General features: G+C 47.8%; 1 protein-coding gene across 6 annotated transcripts in view; it reads left to right on the forward strand.

Annotated features, from left to right (window-relative positions):
- Positions 1-18,673, forward strand: part of POU2F2 (POU class 2 homeobox 2) — a 109,764-nt gene that overhangs the window by 50,091 nt on the left and 41,000 nt on the right. The window contains exon 1 of one of the 6 annotated variants that reach the window (XM_077932196.1): positions 18,545-18,636. The exons of the other annotated variants lie outside the window; for them this stretch is intronic. Coding sequence (XP_077788322.1) covers positions 18,609-18,636 — 28 coding nt within the window. The 5' untranslated portion in view covers positions 18,545-18,608. Of the gene's footprint in view, positions 1-18,544; positions 18,637-18,673 lie in introns of those variants that run through there. 6 annotated transcript variants of the gene reach the window in all.

The raw sequence follows: 18,673 nt of genomic DNA on the forward strand, positions 1-18,673 counted from the left end.
GGATGTAAGGCCTGGAAGTTTGAAATGCTGGATTTGAACATTTTTGTGTCTAAAAAACATGTTCAGTGGTTTATTTTTGTTTATTCTTTGAATAGGGGGATATATTTTGAATTAAGGCATGGAAGCTGAAGGTCAACCACACTGGCTCTATCTTGTAGCATTCTTGAGTCATGCAAGAGTGTATGTGGGCATCAGCCACGGAAGGTGTGTGTAGGGCTATGCCCTCCAGCTCTACTCTCACCAGAGTCTTCATGCATTTTTCTGAATATGCTTAGAATCGTTCTTGTGAGGATTGTGATTTGGGAACCCTGCATGCAGAGGATTCCTGATTGCCAGAAGGTTTCTTCGTGTATTCAGCCAAACATGCAACTAATCCCATGGTGGGTGGGTGGGTATGTAGTCAGTGGGGATGGGGATAGAGACAGGGAAGACTGGTCCAGTTGCTTTTACAGTTGTCTGCTGCAAATGAACCTGGTGCAAATGAACCTGGTGCTGGTCTGCCAAAGCCACACCACCCTTGCAGTACTGAGGGCAAGGCTAGTGCCCAGGACCTCCATAGTTTATTCCCACAGTGTCCTTTGAACAGGCTGAAGAGAGCTACTGACTCACTCTTTTGTGTTGGCAAAGGGAGCCAGATGGAAAGCTTCAAGGGGTCAGATTAAGTTCCTGGCCCACCAGTTGTCTACCCCTAGTTTAGAACTTTGGAATCTGACACTTTGGGAAGTTTTGTGGTTAAGAATCTTGGAGCTGGAACGTTTTCATGCTGGTATGTTGGGAGTGGTGGGTGAAGAACTGTGGAGTTTTGAAATGCTCCCTTACAGACATTAATGGTAAATCATTGGCTTATCTGCTGTAATTTGGGAACGGTTTATGACTCAGAAACAATGAAGAAACACTTAAAAAAACAAAAACCAACAGGCTGTTAAAATCTCTGTTTTTTAGTAGCTCAGATGTAGGTTTTTGCTTCTGTAGGCAGGAGGTGATGTGGATCATTAAGAGGCTCTGATGCTGAGCTGCCACCACACAGGTGGGTTTGCTTGGTCGACACTAGGGGCGGGGGTCTAGGCAACCCCCCAACCCCAAAATCAATCCTGCCCATGCCTTTTCTAGACTACAGCATGTTATTTAAACACACACCCCATACTCAGTTATTGTGTGAAGCTTTAATCCTCTTTACATTACACAATGAGGTTAGATCATGTGGGTTCCTAGCTGCTGTATTAAGAGGGGGACAAAATAAAGGACCCAGGTATGAAATGGAAAAACGAAAGAAAGAAGAAAGAAAGAAAGAAAGAAAGAAAGAAAGAAAGAAAGAAAGAAAGAAAGAAAGAAAGAAAGCTGATAAGCGATTGATCAAGCTGAGGTTTAGAGAGTGATCACATTTACGCACGCTCTTCCCTGCTCTCTCTCTCTCTCCCCTCATCATCATTTAATGAGGTCGGAAGTGGAGCTGCTTAATGAAGTTTAACAGGGTTTTAATTACTGGCAACTCAGAGCCTGCTCTACTAGGACAGGGCCTGGCCGCCAGCAGGAGTGATGGGGGGTGCTGCTTCCTTGCCAGCCTCAGAAAAAAGGCTGGATCTTGGGCAGCCGGCAGCGGGGGGGGGGGGGGGGAGGGGGGAGGGAGGTGGAAGCACTGGGGGAGCCCCAACTTTGCTTCTTGCTTCCCCCTCCCATTAAGCAGCAGTGACTCTATGGCTGGGAGGCTATTGCTGCGGCTCTGCTTTTCCCGAAAGCTCTGCTTTCATACCCCTTTTTTCTCCCCACATATTGTCAGTTGGGGGTCAGTTTCTGTCAGGACCGAGCACCTGGTGTTCAGCGCTTGCCTTGGAAAATCCAGAGAATGGGAATTAGCAGGTTTAGGCAGGTGGGCTTTGCTCGCAGCCCAAAGTCAAAGGGAAACTGCTGGTTCATTGGGATGGGAAGTGGATCTGAGCAGGGTTGCCACCTTTTCTTCTGGTTGCTACTCCTGTGCATTTCATGGCAACCTGATACATTGAAATATAGCAGGTGAAGCTCCGCCTGGTATAGAGATGAGTGTTAGGTAGAGGTGCGGGTGTTGTGTGTCAGCCTGCTTTTAGTGGCATGGGAGCAGACCCAGGACAAGGGGTGAGGAGGAGATGGCAACCATAAGCCCAGAGAGTTGTGTGCCTTCCCCCCTAGTCAAGGACAGAAAGTTTGTTTCCTGCTGCATCTGTTCCTCACACATATATAAGGTCTGAGTTGTACCCAGGTTCTGTCTGACATGAGTTAGAGTTCACTTTACATGGTGTTCTGTGTGGAGGGTTGTTCTCCTAGTGGTTAGAGCAGGTGTGGTGTTTCCTCCCTTCCACCCCAAGACAGAGACATTGGAAATCTCCCTGTTCTGGCACGGGGGGTGGGGGGAGAGATAGGACTACCCCCTTTGTTTTAGGAGGGGGCTTTGCCTTGACCCCCCCGACCCTACTCTCGACCCCCTGAGGGCGCAGCGTCCCCACCTCGCAGCATGGCTCCTAGCGGCCGACGCGGGCCTGACGGACAGGTCTGGCAATCGGGCAAATTGTGTGGAGGAGGTGGAGCATGAGGCCCAGTCGCCGAAAGCCAGCAAGGGCCAGCGCCTTGCAGGTCCTTCTCTTGGCACAGAGAAACCTCACTATCACATGTGCACAGGGAATTTGGTGCACATGCTCCACTGGCAGAAGCACTTATGCGTTGGCTGGCATGGCCACCCACCCTCCAGGTCTCTGTGTCCTTTGCAAAACAGGGCACAGATGCATTTCAATGCAAGGGTGTGTCTCCTCTTGAGTGCATTGTGTGACGAGTGCCTACAGATGAGACTGGTCATGGGGAGAATTTGGGGAACGGGCACAGGCTTCAGGGGAGGACAGCCCTATTAAGTGGCTGTCTTGGGTGGTAGATGTGGGAAGTCACCAAAGGTGGCAAATTTCCCAAAGGTGGGAAATCTTCTGGCAAGCTATCTCACCTAGGTCCAACTGAAATAAAATGTGAGTAGTCCTCTTACACAGCTCCTGTTCCTTTGAATGAGGCTGTGCTGGAGAACGCCCCAGTGGGTTGCGGGCCCCATGCTAATCCATGGGTGTCCCATGGGTGTCATTGGCCCACTGACTTCAGTATTGTCTACACTGACTGGCAGCGGCTCTCCAGGGTTTCAAGCAGGGGCCAATCTCAGCCCTATCTGGAGACACCAGAGATTGAGGCTGGGACCTTCTGTAGGCCAAGTAAATGCCACTGAGCTATAGCTTGGATTTTTAGACTTTGGACTTTGTGGTCTTCTTCCATAATGGCGGGGGGATTTCTTAAGCTGGTAATGCTTCACTTACTTTGATATGTGGCAAGCAGACCCTGCTGCATCTGTAGGTACTCCTGTGCACTTCTGCCTCTGATGGCGCTACTGGACCCGCCTCGGTTTCCCGTGCTTCCTGTGTCTCCATCTTTCCTTTTCTGCTGTGTTTTGTCCCGGGCTGAAAAGAAGGAAGTGACTGGTGGCTGTGATACGATTTGTAAAGTACTTTGCAGCCTCTGTGATCTGCACATCAACAACCCTGCAAGATGGGTTGCCGCTCTTCCCATTTTACAGCTGGGAAACGAAATTGAGAGAAGAGGTGCTTGCTTGAGATTATGCTTGAGCCTGTTTTAGGGGTAACACCTGAGCCCACAATAGGCAACAGAGAGGAAGCCACCTTTTCCCCAAACGACACATTCTGTCTGCTGGCTCCAGTGTTGTGAACAGCCTGCCATTGCGATGGCAAAATTCTTTCGGGGAGAGGTTTGAGGCCCAGGGTGGGTGGGCAAAAGCAGAAGGTGGGCAGCTGACATTAATATTAATTCTGCTGCAGTATGTCCTGGGTGCTGGACAACAGGGAAGGGCAGGCCTTAGACTTACAGTATGGGATCTACTTTGCATTTTACTAGCAGCCGCAAACCCACCTTTTGCAACCAGGTGCAGAAGATGTAGCATTAAAGAACATGGTGCCTCTGAACAACGGCCGAGCTAATGGATTTGTTTTGAGTTTCAGAACTGAGCTGAACTCACAGTCCCTCCACACAAAAATCTGTTCCTAGTGACCCCAAGCTTTGTTCATTTCAGCAGTTCAACTGTGGGAAGGGGGGCTCATTTTGTTGTTGCTCTTGTTAAATAACTGGGAGCCAGAAACACTTGCTGATCTACTGCGAAAAGCCTGTCAGTAGATCCCAATTTATCTTCTGCTCACTCTTGCTGCACAGTACAGAGCTTTCAACCTACTGAAGAGTAAACCAATGTGGTGTAGTGGATTTGGATGTGGGAAACCCAAGTTCAAATGCCTACTCGGCCACAAAACTCATTGGAAGGGGGCAAGATTCTATTGTCCATACTACACAAGAGTAGAATGTGCATTTGCACCTACCTGTCTCCTTATTAATGTTGGCGGGTGTCCAACATTATGTCCTCCCCACCCTAATGTTGTGCAGGACCTTCCCCCACCCCTTTAAATTCAGGTTTGCTTTTTTTTTTTTTTGTTCTTGGGTATTTTAGACTTTCTAAGGATTGCAAAAGAACACCCAGCAATTTAAAAGGGAAAGGTGTGAGAAACACTGGCATGGGGAGAATGTCATGTGACTGTGCCCTTGCATTAATGGGGTTGTTGTTGTTTAGTCGTTTAGTCGTGTCCGACTCTTCGTGACCCCATGGACCAGAGCACGCCAGGCACTCCTGTCTTCCACCGCCTCCCGCAGTTTGGTCAGGCTCATGTTTGTAGCTTCGAGAACACTATCCAACCATCTCATCCTCTGTCGTCCCCTTCTCCTTGTGCCCTCCATCTTTCCCAACATCAGGGTCTTTTCCAGGGAGTCTTCTCTTCTCATGAGGTGGCCAAAGTATTGGAGCCTCAACTTCACGATCTGTCCTTCCAGTGAGCACTCAGGTCTGATTTCCTTAAGAATGGATGCATTAATGGGGAGACAGTCACAAATTCACATTTCGTTGCGGTGTGGACAAGCTCTCTCTCTGAGCTTAAGCTGCCTCACAAGGTTGTTGGTGAGGATGGGAATACTGTGTGCACCAATACAGTCTGTGCACACCCTCCTATTTACTCTTCATCCAGTGACACCCCCCCCCCCCCCGCTGGTTTGGGAAGTGGTATATGCACAATGTTAGACACAATCCATATTTATCGCCGATTCTCATGAAAGACTGCATTTTGATGCGTTTCCTCCCAATCCGGCTTTGATCCGAATTGAGACAAAGAGCAGCCTTTCAAGCATGTAATGTGTACACACAGCCACACTTGTTGGGAAGGGCAGGAGGTGAGTTTGAGGGCTGGCTGATGTCTTGTGAGGACGGGGTATAGGGAAGACTCAAGTGGAAAGACATGGACTTAGGGAAATGCTTTGAAGACAAAGGGAGGCAGAAGGTGGAATGTGGAGGGAAGAGAGAAGAAAGAAAGAAAGAAAGAAAGAAAGAAAGAAAGAAAGAAAGAAAGAAAGAAGTGGGTTTATATAGAGAGAGGAGGTGTGTAGTTGAAGTGCAGAGGAATACATGTAGCACTAGGCATTAGGGGAATGGGAGATGGAGAAGGAGATAAAGGTGCCCAAGATCAGATACGTAGGAAGGTGGAAAAGGGGGTTTAGGGGAGAAGAGACAGCATCAGACTCCTGGGCAAATACGACTGGTGGAGAACACTGTGGTAAGCCGGGTGGGTTTGCTAAGGAAGCAGAACTTGGCCTAGTCCCTGTCTAAGACAGGGATTCAGCTCTTGACCTTTCAGGGCTGTTCCCACCTCTAGGAGAGCGAATGGAGTCTTCAGTGGACTAGCTAAACCCATGGGTTTGTGGCACAGTGTGGGGCTAGAGAGAGGGGTGGGAATTAGGACTTGTGCCGCTGCTTCCAGCTCAGCCATTGTATTTGTGTGACCTTGGCAGGGAGTCTTCCTCCCACCTGCACCATTGAGGATGGCGGTGGAGGTACCTGCCTCTTTGTAAGTGGCTTCTGGAGGCCAGAGAGAAGGGATTTTGGTCACTTCTTGGTTCTTGGTCCAGGTTTTAGTTTAATGGTGTAAGGGGGGGGGGGGAGAGAAGGAAATAAGTCCAGCTGTTCCCCCAGGTTTTGCTGCTGTTATTGCTTTTTTTTTGTTGAAAAAAAATTATTATTACTATTATAGCTTTGCCAAGGCATGCTGAGAACTGCGAAATCGTGACACAGAGAGAGGGAGAGGAGAAAGAGAGAGAGACTAGACAGGGTGGGGATGTCACCTGCCCCCCCCCTACCATTCCACCACCCCCCAGTCTGCTGCAACGCAGAAACCAGGGAATGGAATAGGAAAGAAAATGAAATGCGTCTGAAGCGAGGAGAAGGGAGAAATCGTCGGGTGGAAAAGGTGGGGGGGAGGGCGAGAGAGCCAGCGAGTGAGCGAGAGGCCTGGCCCTGCCGTAGCTCCAGCCCCCCTCTCTCCCCCTGCACAGTATCGATCGGCAGCCGTGGCTCGAAACCATTTTCATTGTCAGGCGCTTGGGCTGACGGATGCCCCCCCCCAACAAAGCGCAGCCGCTGGGGGATGGGAAGGGATGCTGCAGCTTGGGGGCTGGTTCCCCACGCCCCATCATATTAATCCTATTTATCATCCCTGCTTCAGTTTTATCCCTCCAAAATAATATCTCACTGCAAATTCCAGTGTCCCCTATTCCTCTCCCTTTCTGCCCCCTGTCCCCCACCCTTTCTTTTCTTTGTAGTTTGTTGAAGGGGACCATTGTTCATCGGAAGCTCCCCCCCCCGTACACACCCGTTTCTCAAATTTCCCTTATCATAGGGGGCATACTCCAGATCCCTTAACATGGATTAGTTACCCCTTAACACACATTAGATATCCCTCCTTACTCGCAGCCAGGACCGTTAAAGAGAGGCAGAGAAGACGGGATTTCTTTTTCACCCTTTCGATGTACGCTTATGGGTTAAATGTGATTCTCAGTGATATTGGGGGTGGTGTCAGCATGGGTCTGGAGTCTGGGAATAATTCCCAATTTACTAAACCCATATCAAAATTGAGGAAAAGTCCCAGTATATGTACCACCTCCCCTCGCCATGTATTGCCAGGCGTTGTTCTGTCCTGATCGCAGTCCGAGTGAGAATTATACATAGTTTAACTGATGGTTTATCGTGCTGGACCATGTATTGGGATTCAGGTGCTGGATCACGACTTGTGTCCCAGACTGGGGGTGACAGAAGGGAACAGAAGCTTTGTGGGGACTTAGAACAGTTTCTGAAACATTTCTTAAGGAGAAATCTGGAGATATGAGTGGAAGGTGAAGGGAAATACTCAAGTGTGCAGTTGTAAACCATGCACATACAGAGGAGGTGGCCTGTGTTCCGTGGTAGCTACTCTCTCACAATCCCGGATACATAACATGGGCCGATGCAACCATTTTTGGCTAATTTGTGATTAGAAGCCCATCTGACTTCTCAGCAGGACGAGAGGATTGTGTGATTATTCCAACCCCATCTCCAGATCACCTCTCCTTCATCCTCAGAAAAGTTCCAAGTGACCCAGAGGCTGAGTTGTTGAAATGGGTGTTGAAATAATTCCATAAGCGCGCTCCGTCATGTAGCAAAGGGAGCCGGCTTTGGCTTCCTACATCGCAAATGAGCAATAAAGCAGTTGCGTGAATCAGTTCTGATGCGTGCTTCTACTTTCACATGCAGGCATATGTATTAAGCCACACTCCTTATTCATTATCCTATATTCTCTCATGTTTAACTCCACCATCAGGTGCACCTACTCGTTTGTGTACACGTCATCCTGAACATGAATCAATGCTTCATCTCACATGCTTGTGCCTTTTAATTTTATTTCTGGGCTTTTTCACCCTAGTTTTTCTCCCCATAAATCTGCTCAAAACACACTTTTACACTTGAATACTAACGGGTAAACATTCCTTCTCTGTGTGTATGTCTCTCTGTTTCACAGGTGTTTCAGTTCAGCTCGATGATACTTTTTAATTGCAGGAGAAAGTATAAATAATCAAAATGAACTTCACAAGCAGAAAAGGCTTGTGTCCCCCCCCCCCTTTCCTACACACGCTCGCACAAACATTCAGTTTAAATTGTCTTTCACGGTCCATTTCTGCCTGCATCTAAATAAAGTTTCATCATCTTTGTAGCACATCTTCATAAGGGAGTTTCCTGCATTTTCAAATCTGCTAGCAGAGCTAATCAAAAGTAAGCACCCCAAGCTGCCACTACAAACATCAGCACATATGTATGCCTGAATGAGTAAGGAGGATCCTTTCCCCCTTTTGAAAAAGTGATGTTAGATACTGAGCATTTAAAATGGTAGAGTTGGAAGGGACCCTGAGGATCATCTAATCCAACCCCCCGCAGTGCAGGAATATGCAGCTATCCCATGTGGGGATCAGATCTGCATCCTTGGCATTATCGGCACCATGCGCTAACCAACTAAGCCATGAAGGACTTGTTTAGACGAGGGCACAGCATTGGCACATAACTGAAAGCATGTGAAGCAATGAAAGGAAGAAAGCATGATTACGGGGCAGGAGGGTTTGCGCAGCATTCTGCTGTACGGACTTTGCTTCTTGCCCTGAGTCCATGATTTCTCCCTGGCCCACTGTGGACTACCTTTGCCTTTGGCATGTTGTTACCATGGGCATGGGACTTGCTTGGTGTGTCTGATTTCTTGAATCCCTGCCCTCTAAACTCAGATATTTAGAGGGAGCTTCGGGCTTTTTTAGCGGTGCTAGAACAGGCACTTTGCACACGATCAGAATCAAGCTACATTACTGAGCCTAGGCATTGAAACAAGAGTGCTGAGCTTTGGCTCTGATTAGACCAGGGGATTATCCACACCGAAGAAAAATGTGGATCCTGTCTTGTTGTCCCGGACCTTTCCTCCTTTAAGTGCAGGGTTTTTCAGTTCTGGGCTTTTGGGACTTTTGAAGAATAAAAAAACCCCCCAACAATTTAAAGGGGAAATGTCCAGGACAGCACTGGGATGGGAAGGATGTCATGTGGATGGCCCTACATTAATGGGGAGAGAGGCAGGTGCAAATCCACATTTTGGTCCTGTCATCTACAGCTGCAAATATGCTCACAGAGTTCGTTTCCTTGCAATCAGTGATGGTTATTTATAGTGCTTAAAATAAATGAAGTGCCACACAGAAATTTAAAATGGTCCAAATGCTTCTGGTGTAATTGTTGGCAAGGCACAGGTTTTTTTTTAAAAAAAAGTTTTTTTTAAAAAAAAGATTTTTTTTAAAAAAAAGAATTTTTTTTTAAAAAAAGGCATTCATACAAATATTGTGATTTGATGCCCCCTGTGCTTTCTCCCTTATATATTTTTTTTTGGAGATTTATAAAAACAAAAGAGCTATCAAAGGATGAAAAAAGCAAGAGGGGGAGTATTTTAAAAGGAAAAAAACCAACCAAATAAGACCACATAGGAAAGAGCTACACATTACCAGTTAAAAATTCCGCTAAGTGGTTCTTTTTCTCTATTCAGATTGAAGCTGCTTTGGGGGGAAAACACATCAAAACGCAGTATTTCATAAGAAACGACAGGAGAGATATGGATTTTGGCTAATGTTGTGTGTACAACCATTTCCCAAACCAGCAGTGGGAGCGCGCTCGGAGTAGAGCAAACGGAAAGAAAAGATGATAGCAAAATCAAAACATTCCCTTCTGTCCCAGCTACACACATTTTTAAAGACCATTCCCACGGCTGCTGATTTCTCTGCACACATGGTTCTGCATGTGTAGGGAGGCTGGAGAAGATCTGAGTGCTTTGGGAAACTGGAAACTAGCACTAGTGTGTTGAGGAAGGTTTATTTGACATAAGGCATGCATGACACATGTGTGTTTAAGGCAGAATTTAAGGAGAACAAACAGTGTTTGCTGTTGCAAAAGGAGAGAGAGAGATACAAGTGTGAAAGTGCAAATAGTAAAAATGTGCTCACAACAAGGACTCTGTGTGTATGTGAAGAATCAAATGGGTATGAAAAAAGATGAGGACAGAAATGTGGACAGCCAGAATAGGAGTGTAAATGCACAGAGCTATAAACATACAAGCAAGGTGGAATAGAGTTATCCTTCCAGTTTCACTCACATATAGTGCATTGCAGGGGGTTGGACTAGATGACCCTTGGGGTCCCTTTCAACTTTACAGTTCTGTTATTCTGTAACCAAGTCTTTTTCATGTATGCCTCACACCCTGAAAGCATTCCCTTCTATGCTATCTATGGAGCTTCTGAGCTTCTGAGATTTCATCAAGTACTTTCAATTCTGTCTTTGCAGCAAAACGGTCCAGAAAGTTGCAGTTTTTAAAACAGATGAATGCACAGATTATCTGAATGCCAAAATCTGTGCCCACAATTTCTGCAGATGTCCTATGTGGCTGCAGAACAGGGGGGCATATACGTTCCTGCCTACAGTGCTTCACGGTTTATAGCTAGTTCACACAGCCATTTCTGGTTTGCTTTTACACAGTGAAATCTTAACATGAACCACACAATGCTGCTCAAAGTTGGCAAGGCTAGGATATGTTGGATTGTAATTCAGACACCTGTTGAAATTTGGTGACCATGGTCCAAAAATGAGATCCGGATTGATTTCACGTTGAAAAATAATCCAGAAAGGGTCACATTAAACAGTGTGATTTAGGTATGTTATAATCCAGAATGACCGTCCTAACCTATACTGCTCATTGAAGTATCACACAGCCATATTGCTGTATTTGGGAAATGCCGAGGGTGAAACCCACACCTCATCAAGAACATAACATTGGCTAGAATCCGTTTTTTGTATCTGCCAATGCACTCACACGGTCATGCAGGTGTGTGATGAATGACAACCACCTAGTTTGTGAAGGCGTCATGTGAAAAGGTCTGAAGAAATTGGTGAAGAAAGAAAGGTTACCTCAGGATTAAAAGCGGTACCTGCCTTATATCAAGTGGTTGTATGAATGCATTGAGGGAGGGACTGTGACTCAAAGGGTCCCAGATTGAATCCCTAGCAACTCTCATCAACCCTGTCCATTGGCCATGCTGATGGGGGCTGATGGGAATTTTAGTTCAGCAACATCTGCACCCTTGCCTTAAATGGCTCCTTCTCAAGCCCAGAGGCCAAACTGTTTCCTCCAAGACTGGGAAGATCCACCAGGGAATGCCAGAACTCAAGCTTCTCATTTTTGAACTAGGGTGACTCCTTGCATGACCTGTGAAAAATCCCTGTTCTCCACAAATATTAAAGTACACATTGGCTTCCTTTGCCTTTTCTATTGCACACATGCCTTGGAATGTGCCTTTCCAGTACTAAGGGGCCTGAATGCAATGAAGGATTGGACTTCTCTATCTTTAACCAAGGAGCAGGTTGTCATGCAGGGGGTGGGGAAAAGTTCATTTGCCAAAAGAAGTCATAGTCAGGTTATTTACATGCCACATTTCCCACAACTACATCAATGCTGAAAGTGCTTCGTGTAAAAACATTCAAAAACAGTTAACATAAAAGCAAAGTCTAAATAAGTAATACAATAACATAATGAAAAGTATAATATAGCTACAATGCTAAAAACAACAACAACCCAGTAATTTGTACATCAGCATTTAAGGGAGCATACAGCTCAAGGAAAAAATATCAGTGACTTCACATCCAAATGTAACATCGACACACTTTGCAATGCCAACACCCCTTTTTATACCTCAGCCCAAAAAGCCAGTAAATCCTCTCAGAGTTGCTCCAGCAGCCTCTGCAAAGGGGCCGTAGTAGAGCATTACCAGCCCTTGTGAATTCTGTTTCAGTTTTACCTTAACTGGGCTGCCTTTCCAAAGTGATGGAGACCATGTACCTGTGTGGCACAGTGGGGCAGGACTCAAGTCACACCCTGGTCCTTCTGCACGACGTGTTCTTCCAGTTTTTGTGGTCCTTTGACAGTAACTTTGAGCTTGACATTTCCACTGCCTCCTTCACCCGGACACCCCCAGGTTGCAGGTTTTGGCCTATAGCAAGCAATGGGCCTAAATGTTGTGTACATCGCTTGTGACAATGACTCTTCAAATTTGTCCATGGAATGTTTTAGTGCTGAAGCTCTCTGAGGGTAAGTTCTAAATATTTCCCCTCCCTTCTGATCAACTCTTTCAAGGTGCAGAAGTCCCACCAGCTCCCCTTTTCAAAGAGTGCCAGACGTGAGCCACACTCACAAAGGGATAATTGGGAGGATGCAGTAAGGCTCCGGATTATTCCTTTGCCAGTGTGTGCCAGAGTTAAATTTGGTGCCTGATGCAAGCCACACTACTTCAGCTGGGGTTGGGTGATTTGCCCATGCACCATGGATCAGCCCCACCCATCTGTCAAACGTGGCTAATGGTTTCAGGCACAATTTGACCCGGAAGTAGTTCCCCAGCCCTGTCTCAAAGGTACATGAGCTCTCTTTCCTACTTTGCATCTGGTTACCTTAGCCTTAATCCAAGAATGCAGATTCTGTGGCACTCTTGATGTTGTTGTATTCCAGCAACTTCCATCATTCCTGACTGGGCCGTGTTGGCTGGGGCTGATGGGAGTCCAACAATATCGTTTTCCCCTTCTTTGCCTTTATCTCCAACGTGAAGCCATGGTTTGTGTGTACTTGGCCTTGTAAGACGCACACTCTGCACATGCTCACAGGCAATTGCTTTGCCCCTGCCTTCTGGTCTGTCAAAAAACAAACCTGCCAATTGAGCAAAGATATTAATGCGGATACTGTGAACAGGCTGGGGACAAGCAGGGCCGCTCGCTTGCGTTAATGTCCTCTTGTCAACACCCTCTGGTCTAAGAAACATGAAGCTGTGTCCCAAGAGAAGGCGCTTAAGGAGGGGAAAGACCTCTCTGTAGGACAGAGCAGCCAAGAAGGCCTCAGGCCTAGACCTAGGGCTAGGGTTGCCACTGAAATTTCACCTGAAGCAAAATTCGAGGCAGACATGCGTTGTGTTCCTCCAGAGGCGAAACACCCAAGGGAACTCAGAAGGGCACCGATGAGATGAACAATGTTTCACGGTGATCTTTTGCCACCACATTTCATTCAAAGTGAAATTTGGAGCTTGGAAATTCTGGGGTTTCTCCTCAGGCGAAACGCCTGGGGGGGGGGGGGAATCTCAGGAAAGCTAGAAGTTTCGACACAACCAGCAAAATAATATAGATAACAATCTACAGCAGAGGTTTGAATACCCCTGTGCCACGGACCCAGGCTTGTTTAGAGGCGTGCACCTGCAAACATTGGTGTGGAAATTGCCAGCCGCCTATACAGGCAAGGGGAGAGATGATAGTGAGCCACAGACCCCCTCCTTCTCTCCCTGCACTCCACCCCATAACTTGTTGTGCCTTCTGCCACCTCACCCCCCAAAAAACCTGCCCCATTCCCTGTACTTTCCCCCCGCCTGCTGCTCCCCTCCCCCGCCCTGCTCCCCCGGGAGCGCACTCTAATAATGTATTTGATCGACTGGCGGCCGCGGACAAGCGATTATTGTCTTGTAGGGAGTCAAAAGTATTGATCGGGGGAGAAATATGAGCAGCGCGATGGAGCCGGCGCGTCACATACAATAACCACAGCCCCGGGGGAGCGCCCGCGACACCGGCCGTCTCCTCTCATTACCGCCCGCCTCAGCCAGCCGCGGGGACAGGGAGACAGGGACCGGGCAGGGCGACTCTGCTCTTGCCCCTCAATACTGACCCGCAGGCCTATTGCTATTCCAGCCACAGGTTCCTCATAGACGGCATGGGTTGTGAGCTGTGGGGGGGGGGTAGGGAGCATGGCTGGCTCCTTAATGAATCTCTTTGCCCCCCTGAGCAGCTCGGCTGGTGTGTCGCAGTCGCAACCTGTAGCTCTCCACTCCAGCAGAAAGAGGTCCTAATACACGAGGTGGCCTGGGAGCGGGCATCTCTACTGACCTGAAAGTTTGAGGATCTAATCCCAGAGATGTGGTGAGATTGCTCTGTACATGTTCAGAGGCCCTCTGAGCTAAACTTTAGGTCAAAGGAAAGCCTGCCTGCGATCACATTCCCAAACTGGTGCACATCTCACAACTTTGATACCTTAGTTTGAGGGCAAACTTCAGCCTTCGTCTTGTATCCTGCATCAATGCATTGGCACCCCACTGTCTAGCAACTGCTGCTGACCTAACTCACAGTGAAGGATGCAGTGAGAATGGAGCATGAGGACTTTTTGCTGCCAGTCTAATTCAGGAACTCCTACTCCAAGAATTAGGGACGCAGGTGGCGCTGTGGGTAAAACCTCAGCGCCTAGGGCGTGCCGATCGCATGGTCAGCGGTTCGAATCCCCGTGGCGGGGTGAGCTCCCGTCGTTCGGTCCCAGCTCCTGCCCACCTAGCAGTTCGAAAGCACCCCCAAGTGCAAGTAGATAAATAGGTACCGCTTTATAGCGGGAAGGTAAACGGCGTTTCCGTGCACTGCGCTGGTGCTGGCTCGCCAGAGCAGCTTCGTCACGCTGGCCACGTGACCCGGAAGTGTCTTCGGACAGCGCTGGCCACCGGACTCTTAAGCGAGATGGGCGCGCAACCCCAGAGTCGGTCACGACTGGCCCGTACGGGCAGGGGTACCTTTACCTTTACCTTTTACTCCAAGAATTAAACACCGGTCCATTGTTCTTTTGTCACAGTAGAGTCAAGCAGCCTTGGTTGCTTAGACTGCAAGTCCCAAGCCTCCTAACCAAGCAATAACTCCCATTAAATTCAGCCGGACATAATTCCAAGTAAGCATGTTTAGGATTGAGCTGCTGAAGTTTCGTTTTGTTTTAGTGATAGATCCCCTCTCTCAAAATCACAACTGCAGTGTTCCTATTTTGCAGGGCAAGAGCTGCACAGTACTTTCAAAGTTGCAAAACTGTTTTTGCTTTTTTCCGTTGTTGTTTGCAATGACCCTGTGAGGCAGGGCACTGTTCCCATTTTACATATCAGGGACTGACATTAAGGCCTCTCAACGAATAACTTGTTTTGATCCATGCTTTCCTGCTTCTGTTCACAAGCTGCTGGGCTCGTTTAAGTGAACATGTATATAGAGCTGTCTTTATATAAAGAGTTCTTCTAGTCCAGTTATTGCCTACTTTGACTCATGGTGTCTCTCCAAGGACTCAAACAGAGTTCTTTTGCTTCTTTGCAATGTTGAGACTTTTAAAGTGAAGACACCGGGCTGCAGTCTAAAACATCTGGAGGGCACCAGGTTGGAGAAGGCTGCTCTGTTAGTTCTGGTAGTGTGTGTGTGTGTGTGTGAAGTTTCTGTTACTCTGGGACTCATAACCCTCTTATTCCAGCCCCTGGGCTCTCTAAACTTACATAAGCAGCTGTGGATATGTGCTTTTAGCTCCCATACACCCAATTAGTCTAAGCCTAAATTAGTAGAGGGGTGTGTGTGATTTTCTGGGCGGCGCAAGTTTTACTTGAAATGGGTTAGAGCAAAGGTGTACAAGATGGGATGTAAGCAATTTTCTGTCTTGGAAAATTGTTATTCATGGGCTTGTTAGGGGCATAGATTGTCTGGGTGGCCGAGTGTCACAGTGTTCCTGGATCTGTGTGTGCACAATTTCTTTCTCGTGTATTCTAGGGGCTTTGCCCCTGGGCAAAGTCTGGCCTCTCAGTTGCCACTCCTGAAGGCAAAAGTGGGATGTGGATAAGCAGAATATGTGGCAATGAGACTTGGCAGCTGGTGAGCATGAATAGGGGCCTTTGCGCTTCAACCCTCACTCCAGAGTGGCTCTCTGGCAGAACTAGCTGCTGACCCAAGTTGTAAATACAAATGGATCGCTCCCACGTAGACATTGCATATAAGGGGTTCATCTTCATGGAGAATAAAACTATCAATGGCTACTAGCCATAATGGCTGTTCTCTTTCTCCATTGTCAGTGGCAGTAATGCTTCTGAATACCAGTTGCTGGAAGCGAGAGTGCTCTCTTGTGCTCAGGTCCTGCTTGCGATCGTCCCAGAAGCATCTGGTTGACCACTGTGAGAACAGGATACTGTACTAGATGGGTCATTGGCCTGATCCAGCAGGCTCTTCTTACGTTCTTATCTTGCATATAGTAAATAAATGATCTCAGGTCAGACTACTTGCATTACGAAAACCTCTAACCAATGATACATCCATAATTATCACTGTCTGTATTTCTCTGTTTTTTTCTTTCCTTCTCACTTTTAACAACTCCCCCCGTCACCCCATCCCAAGCCATGTATAGCTTTACCTTCAGCTCCAGATAATACTTTCATACATCTGATGAAGTGGGCTGTAGGTTCGGTCATAATAAATGTACTAGTCTTTAAGGAGCTGCAAGACTCTTCATTGTTTTTGCTGCAAGAGACTCGCACAGCTACCCCTCTGAAAAAAGCAAAACTCAGTGTACTCCTGGCTGTCCAAATGTGTGAGACTGTGAGTAGTAGTGTTTGGTGGATGCACTGATGCTTGTGTGTGTGTGTGTGTGTGTGTGTGTGTGTGTGTGTGTGTGTGTTTGTGCATGTGTCACATTGCCGAGAGCGAATGTGATGGTCATCATGTGCAAGGGAGAGCCGTTGGGTGGGACCGTGCTGTCTCTCAGACTGGAACAGGCCACATCGCCACAGGTGAGTGCGAGAACTGGTGGCATGCTGCTTCCCCCCAGTGGTGAGTTGGGAAAAATGCAGAACCAACTGCTAGCATCGAGCAGCAGCTATGTGTTGTCTTACTTACTTGGGTTTTATGGGGCTTAGAGCTTATCCACATTTACCTTTTGCCCCACTCATTCCAGGCATAGGTCCATGCTTTCAAGCGTTGTGTCTGATTGAGTGCTAAAGAGCGGGCTTTTGCAGGGAAAGCTCTGGGACAAAAAAAGGGGCGCTCGGACTCGGAGCTTTAAAGTGTGGACCGTATCTGGAAAGAGCAGAGGTTAAGGTAAGTGTGGATAAACCCTGAGCCCCAGAATCTGTTTCTAATGCCAGAGGTCAGCCCTAGAGCATATGATGCAATAAGAAAACTGCCTCTGAGTATAAACAGAGTGGTTTTCTCTCACCACCAGTTAACCACAGCCAGGCCCCACATTTCTGATGTTTGGGGAGGGTTTCCAGGGTTCACCAGTCTGGAGTCACCCCAATTGTGAAGACAGAAAGGTGGTTTTTGTCTCTTCAGGGATAACTAAACCTGGTTGTGTAGATGCCTCACCATCTTAACATAATAAGCTCTACATTGAGTTGTCCACAATGAGCTGTGAGGATATTCAGTTAAGAAGACCATCATTATGAGATTTCCAGTAAGAGGTAGGGTGGGATTAGGATTGCTAGGTCCAGACCTTTAGAGATCGCATTTACCATTTCAGGGCTGTTTCTCTGTCTTATCATCCAGACAGTCTGAGTCCTGCTGTACCACCTGGGGACCCGAGGCACTTGCCTAGGGCTGTGTACACATTACTGGCTTAAAACACAGTTAGGCCGCTTGTCCGTCCCCCCCCCCCCCCCACTAAAATCAGATCGAAGCTGGTTCTGGTTGGGGGAATGCATAAGAATGTAGTTTTTCCTAAGAAATGACAAGGCAGATACAGAATATCTATGGATTGTGACCAACCTGGTGCGAACGCTGCTTCCCAAAGCAGTGGTGAGGGCACACAGGATGCAGTGCAAACAGGATTGTGTGTACACAGCCCTGCACAGCATTTCTCCAGCCACTGTCAAAGGGGTTCAGTTTCCTTTTTCCCCAGTCCCACATTAGCACACATGCTTCCGCTGCTAAGGACATGCCAACCAATAGATAGGGATTGTGACAGCAGCTGCAGAAGGAGTACCTAGTAGGCCTGGGAGCCAGGTTTTAAGGATTGTCTGGATGAACAAGTCCTTGACCCAAGAGAACTAAAGTCCACTGAGAGGTGTCAGGGGCAGTGGCAAGCTGGAGGTTTATGGGAAATGTGTTGTATATCCAAGGGAGGCCCTAAGGCTCTTGACAAGCTATTGGCTATAAGCAGTATTTGAGGTGGGGTGTAGGACTCTGCACATTGACTGGAGTTGCAGGATCTAGTTTGTGTGTGTGTGTTTTGGGGAGAGGGACTGTATTGCTGTTTTAATCTTTCAGCTAGCATGCCAGAAAGATTATAAATGGTCCCACTCACATTGGGGGGTCGGTGCTAGGCATTATTCCAGATTCAAGAGAAAATTTGTCTGCTCATGCCCAGGTATGTAGTACAGCATGTGTGAGAGAATGTGGTGCCGTGGTGAGTGCATTTTGCATAACCCTTCACACCACATCTCTGTTGGGTGTCCAGGAGTGTATGCATCAGAGCCCTGGGTATGGCAAGCACAAAGGGGAGGGCAGCACCTGTGGGCGACAAGGGTAATAGGCAGGTAACACACATGCCCACGCACATGTGTTTGTTGTGTGCCAGTCCTTGCAGTGTTCTTTGCTCCCACCCCCCCAACATACCGCTATGGCTTCTTCCTCCCAGCTGCTTCCTGCCACATTCACTGTTCTTGCTTCTGAAGCACCAGGGGACTCCCCCGGCTCTGCCCCAAGCTCAGAGGCCCTTCCTTGTCCCGCCATCCGCTCTTCCCCTCTCTGGAAGAGGTACCGGCTGTCAGCGGCAGGCAGGGCTCTCCAATGCTCTCTCTCCTGCACCAGAAGCATCGTTGCCATGGTGAACTCAGGGCTGTGGGCGGCAGGTAAGTGCCAGAGGATATACTGGTGCCAAACTGAGTG

This window comes from Podarcis muralis, chromosome 7 (assembly GCF_964188315.1).
Source record: "Podarcis muralis chromosome 7, rPodMur119.hap1.1, whole genome shotgun sequence".
Classification (NCBI taxonomy): Eukaryota; Metazoa; Chordata; class Lepidosauria; order Squamata; family Lacertidae; genus Podarcis; species Podarcis muralis.